Raw genomic sequence first — 6,503 nt, 5'->3', positions numbered from 1 at the left:
GGTGCTAGTTTCTCACGGAGCCACTTAGTAAATTGAATTGAACTGGACTGACAATACTTGAGAATTTTCAACATACAAGGAGGGGGGAAGGGGAGATCACTTAAAGAACAACGTACTATAACTAATCAAAACCTCACCGGAACTTGGTTTCATGTGGCAGTGTGGCGCTACCTCAAGCTTAATCTGGGCTAGCTGGGCCGAAGGGACGTCTCGGATTGGAGCGTCCCATCCTCACTCACTGCCCAGGGGCTGGGATGAGCGGGAGGCGGCAATCGCAGGCGCTTTTGTTCACCCCAGAATTCTTTGTCACAAGAGCCCTCCTGGCAATTAGCCTGGGGGTTGGGCGGGGTCCGGCGGGGTGTGCGGTGTCGGAAAGCAAATGTGAGAAACAGAGAGTAGGCGGAATGCCCCCAGGACCAGGAAGGAGAGATGGAATTCTGATTTGGCAGTGGCACCTGGTGCCCGCTACTAATAGGACCGTCTCCCACTTAGAAGGTTCTCTATTGATAATAACAATCTGTCGTCTCTATAAGGCACCCTATTCGGGCAGCAATGAATAACACTAGCCCTGCGCCTGCATTATCTCTTCCAATCTTCTCAGCGTCTTCTAAGGTGTCTTACGGTCACCATTTTGATAAGATCACACCACGGGATAGTCCAGCCTTGCCCCCAGACCTCCAGACTCGGGCCGAGAGGCGGCCGAGGCCCCAGTGAGCCGTGGAGCCGCCTTCCCCGCCTTGGGAGGACCGCAGGGGCGGGCCTGGCGCGCAGGTGGCTGCACCCCGACGAGGGGGCGGGCTCAGCCGGCCGGTCGTGCCCTGAAACCCAGGCAGCCCAGACACCGCTCCACCTGCCCGAGAGCACGCAACGGTGCCAGCAGCCCAGGCGCTCCGCCGTCGCCCCCGCCACGCCGAGCGCCCCTGTGCCGCCCGCCAGTCGTCCGCCCAGAGCCCGCCCCGCCGCCGTGCTGCACGCCCGAAGCGCGCCCTCTGCCCTCGAGGGACCTGGAGCCCCGGCCGCCGTCATGCTGCCCGTCATCTACGCGGTCCTGGCGGGGGTGCTGCTACTGCCGCTACTGGTGAACCTCTGCTCCCCCTACTTCTTCCAGGACGTGAGCTACTTCCTGCGGTTGGCCAGGATGGCCTGGCAGGTGCGCAGCTATGGGCAGCGCCGGCCGGTGCGCACCATCCTCCACGCCTTTCTGGAGAGAGCACACCAGAGCCCGCACAAGCCATTCCTGATCTTCCGCGACCAGACGCTCAGCTACGTGCAGGTGGACCGACGCAGCAACCAAGTGGCGAGGGCGCTGCGCGACCGCCTCGGCCTCCGGCAGGGAGAGTGCGTGGCGATATTCCTGGGCAACGAACCGGCCTACGTATGGCTGTGGCTGGGGCTGGCCAAGCTGGGCTGTGCCATGGCGTGCCTCAACTGTAACATCCGCGGCAAGTCCCTGCTGCACTGCTTCCAGTGCTGCGGGGCGAAGGTGCTCCTGGCCTCGCCAGGTGAGCCTGGGGACCGCCACGCCCTGGCACCGGGCTCCTCCGCGCCTTGACGAGCCCGCTGCAGCGTGGCGGCGTAGGGGTTAGGAGAGGGTGGGGTTCGCTCGGAACTGCAGGTGTAGAGGGAAGGGATGGCAGCCCTTCCTGAAAACGCCAATTAATGATCATTAGAACCTTCTGTCGTGGAAGCTGACTGTGCCAGACCCTTTGTTAAGCACTACACATACAGTGTTGGCTGTGAATGCTCACACGGGTAGGGTTGGCTTTATAGTTGAGACCGCTCAGGCCAGAGAGGTGAAGTCTTATGCCCCAGATAACAGAATTGAGAGGAGGAGGTTAACCAGATCTATCTACCTCCAGAATCCAAGCTCTTAACCAGGGCTGACAACATCTGCGTTGAAATGCAGAGGGTCATGAGTGTGAATTCCGGAGGATCCAGAGAGACTGTTCTCACCTCTGCTGCTTGATTGGCTGTGTGATCATGGGAAAGTCACTTTCCCTCCCTGTATCTCGGTTTCCTCCTCTCTAATGGTCTTCAAGTCTGCTTCCAACTCTCAAATGCTGTTAGCCTCCCTGGATTCTCACGGCAGAGAGAAGGTGACCCCACCTACTCCCCAGGGAGAAGACTTTGGTTACCTGCTGCGGGCTCTGGTGAGCCCCCATTACATCTATAGCAACAGTGACCTTTGGTTCTGTAGTTACCTCCTGCCACATTTCAACCAGACCCAAAATGGTAACTTCATGCCCCAGTGGTCACCAGTTCAGGAAGAAACCAAGAACCTGTTACCCACAGGACTGCTGGGTTTCCCTTCCCAGAAATCTTGTCCCTGCACTTGAATAAGGACCAGTGGGTTGCTTCTCACTCTATCAGTAAGAGGAGGCCTAACCAGGTGCAGGCAAATACCCATGGAGGATAGGGAGCCAGGAAGCCTCACCTTTCTGGAATGTCTTTCTGTGCCAAGTCCTATCCCACATGCTTTTATAACCCTGAGAACTAACATATCATTACCCCCTGCCATACAACTGAGGAAACTTAAAATTCCGACCTAAGTCTGTCCAGTTTCAAAGCCCATGACTTTCCCTACGTTACGCTACCTTCCTCTACATGAATGGAAAGTGTTAGAGCTGGAAGAGACTAAGCATCCATCTGCTCTCCCCCTTCATTTCATAGCTGAGGAAACTGACGCAAGCTAAGGAGTTCGCCTAGTATCACACAAAGATGAGATGTCTATTCACTTGTGGGAAACCAGGAAGCTTACACACCTGTTTCATAGGGCATAAAATAAACAATCCCCCAAAAAATGAAGGCTTTGTATAAAAGTTTAAAAGCAGGGGGATAATTTTAAAGGCAGCCACATTATTTGAAGGGGATGGCTTTTCCTAGAAAATTCCCAACGATTTCTAGTTGCCTGGGAAAAGAGACAACTTCACTATTTAGTAACTGGAAGACTCTTAAGCCTATTACTTTACCAGTTGATTCAGAGGAAAGTCATTAGCACAGCGATCTGTGTACCACTTCAGGAGGAATTTAAATACTTTTTACCTGCATATTATCCCAGGCCCTCTGTGAGGGAGGTCAAAGACTGGGAGTTTTATTGACAAAGAAGCTTGGATTTAAATGACTATAATAGAGTTTGGTTCTGTAATCAAATCAGAAATACAGCCAGATATCTCCTTTCCCGCCCAGGCAACAGTCTTCTGTCATTGAGTATTATGCTTTGGTCAGTGTACATGGAAAGTATAATGAAATTCTGACATTCAGATCAAATTTGAACAGACTTTCCAATGGACCTACGGCACTCTCTACAGTAAACTGACCTTTGAGAGAGGCCACACATTTGAAAAACATTCTGTTTTTCCAAATCACTGAGAGACCATTACACAGCATGCAGAATTACACTCTGATCTGCAACTCTGATCTGCAAAGGGGGTAACAGAGTCCAAAGTTGCATGCTTGTTAATAAATGTGCCCATGCGTAAATGTGTTGAATGGACTGATTCTTAGAATTCTTTAAAGTTGGAAAGAATCTTAGAGATATTCTAATTTTATAATCCTCCAACTCTTAACAAGTGTGTTATACTGCAATAAAAAGTTTAGAAGAGTCACTTTAATGAGCGTAAGAATCACCTGGGAAGCTTACTTAAAAAAAGAAAAAAAGGATTCCTGAGCCTCATCCCCCAAAAACACTGATTCGCAGGACTGTAGTGGGGCCCCGGAAAGTGTATTTTTATAGCAAGCCCCATGCCACCCCTAGATGATTTTGAAGCAAATCATCTAAGGACTAGGCTTTGAGAAACAATCAGTCTAGTTCCCACTTGTTTAATAGTTGAATGAACAAAGGCCCAGAGGGGTGGTATCAATTCCCTAGGGTCAGAGAGAGCTGAGGACAGAACCCAATTTTCTTCTCACTTCTGGGACACTTTTTATATTCTATTACACCATCTGAACATGGTACAGAAAGATGAAAAGATTTAGAAATGTTAGAGGGGTGACAGTTCAACAGGGTTTGATTCTTTACTTCGAATTTCAGCCTCAGGGCTCATGGGCTAGTAAGAGCTCTTGAGTTTCAGCTATCTGTCAAATTCTGGAGTGTAGATAAAGGACTGGCACAGTGGTATTTATGATGAAGATTGATCCACTTGTCATGAATTTGGAGGACTCTTCACAAAGTTTAACAGGGCTCAACCTTATCAGGCATTTCAGTACCCAATTTTTCATCAGAACTTACTATACTTAGAGAAAACCAAAGACTCACAAACACTTCCCTGAATCAAACAGAACCACCCATCTCCCAGAGAATATAATTTTCTCTCTGTGGTACATTTCAGGATCCTTCTCCATAGAAGGGTACGGTTTATGTAATCACATGGAAAAATTGCCTTCAGCTATTGAAACCCACATAATGTTGTAGTTGATAGAAACCAATTTGTTGGGCCAGTAGTTTTTCAAGCAACTTCCCAAACATAGAATATGGGTAAAACAGCAAGCCATATTTAATTTCATACAACATAGGATGTTTTGTAAAAAAAAAATTTTTTAAACACCCAAAAGGGCCCCCAAAATAGTAAGTTTGCTTTGTTTCCATTTATGCTAGCATTAAGATTGTCGCTAAGCTATCTCTTCTACTGGAAGAATAACTCATTCATCAGCTCACTGGCCAGTTCTGCATTCCACAGCTCAACATAATCATGCACAGCTCCCCCAGTGCTGGCACTACTCTTGTACAAGGCTTTAGTAACAAAGATACTATGTCTTTCAAGACTGAGATCCAGAGAGGTTATAAAATATTCCAGATTATCTTTGACCTGGTTTTTCAGGGTTGTGAAAAATAAAATTGGACCTCCTTTAAACAATGTGATAAGATAAAATGCTTCCAATAGCTTTCAAAAGTGTTGCATCATTGAAAGTTCCAAAACAGGAGAACATTCTAAAACTAGTGTCAGGACCAAGGAGAACTCTCATCAAACAAACTTTTGAGGTTAGATGGAGAAAAGCAGATGGCACAACAATTTTGAAATCACATCAAGAAATATTTAGAGAGTCCCCGCAAGGTACAAGCTAGTTGCCATGGTGGGATGGGGAGAGAAGCTGAATTAGTTCGAGGATCTTACAGTCCAGTAGAAGAACTAAGCCACATATACACAAATGATTGTGATGCCCAGGAGAATGTGATAAGTATGCTGGGAGAGCTACCGAGTGCTGTGGAGGAAAAAGAGCAGAGGGTGAAGTCTTCTTGGGGACACTGACAACAGAGTTGGGCAAGTGCACTTGTAGAGGGGGGATTCTAGGCAAGAGGAGCCCAGAGGCAGTTTTCATCAGGTCCCCAACACCAGTGAGATGCTTCATGAAAGAGTTTTACTATGTAAGGACAACAGCAGGCTGGACTTAAATAATAGTCATTTTTAAGCTGTTTACTGAAGAGACTCTACTGTAGAGAAAATAGGGACTCAGAGAGCCCAAGGAATGGCCAACAGCAGTGGCCTCACTTCCATGCAATGAGATAATTTTCTAGTGCAAACTTATTCAAGGATCAGGGCATAGAGATATCCTGTCTCCATTCCTCTTTCTGGGCTGCCCAAGGAGTAACTTAGATGTGTTGCTTCAATGCACTTTGTCTCAACGGCTTACAGTTTTCTCATACATCTTTGAATAATGCCCTAATAAGTAAATGTTTGTGGCATTAATGAGTTCCATCATTTTGGCTGGCTGTAACAGGCTTTCTTCTCCAAAGTCTAAGAACTATTGGGATGGGCATGACGGCATGAAAAATGATGTTAAAAAAATAAAATATATCCTAATCTGAGAAAATCCATTTAGACCCAATCTCCCCCAGGCCCAGCCTCTCCTTACCACAGACTTGTTTTACCTCCCAGTTTACTTCTGGCAGAGGGCTACAAGAGAGAGGTGCTCTCTCTGGGACTCATTGCCAGAGAGGGAGCTGGTGATGAGCACAGGATGGGCTGGGGAGATTCTGTGTCTAGGATGGTAGAGGACAGAAACCCAGACATCCAATGAGGAGTATATTCAAGAGCTAGGATCCCAGCCAAGTAACCCAAGCTCTGAAGAGAGAGCTAGCTTAAAGATGTTCTCTAAAATTTTTCTTCTTGCCCTGCTAAAGGTGGCAAGGGGGATGGTTGTACATCTCCATTCAAAAACAAAGGAGCACATTGCTGGCATATTTGGGAATGGTTATCAGTTTATCTTGTTTAGAAACAAGAAGGGAGTGAAGAGGTAAAAACAAAATTAACTCTAAATCAGCTGTTTATGTTATTGAATCCGAAGAAGGATAGCGTTTGAATTACTCTGCATAAGGACTGTAATTGGCCAGTGTTTGAAAAGGACCCTCCCACAGCCTCTGAGAAATAGGGAAGCACACAACTAGTAGACAGGTGACTTGGTTGCTTATGGATATCAAATGATTATAATTATGTAAGGCCTGGAATGACCTGGTAACCTCATGACGAGCCGTTACCCTTGATTCCAGGGCTATTTAGAATGCAAGA

At 47.5% G+C, this 6,503-nt stretch overlaps 1 protein-coding gene across 2 annotated transcripts in view; it reads left to right on the top strand.

Annotated features, from left to right (window-relative positions):
• The first annotated feature begins 948 nt into the window (after positions 1–948).
• SLC27A2 (solute carrier family 27 member 2) overlaps positions 949–6,503 on the top strand; it is a 54,938-nt gene continuing 49,383 nt past the window's right edge. For both annotated transcript variants that reach the window (XM_032624857.1, XM_032624858.1), the window contains exon 1: positions 949–1,502. In XM_032624857.1, the coding sequence (XP_032480748.1) occupies positions 1,025–1,502 (478 nt within the window). In that variant the 5' untranslated portion in view covers positions 949–1,024. The remainder of the gene's footprint in view (positions 1,503–6,503) is intronic.

Source organism: Phocoena sinus, chromosome 2 (genome assembly GCF_008692025.1).
Source record: "Phocoena sinus isolate mPhoSin1 chromosome 2, mPhoSin1.pri, whole genome shotgun sequence".
Taxonomy (NCBI): Eukaryota; Metazoa; Chordata; class Mammalia; order Artiodactyla; family Phocoenidae; genus Phocoena; species Phocoena sinus.
This window is presented reverse-complemented; position numbering and strand designations above follow the sequence as displayed.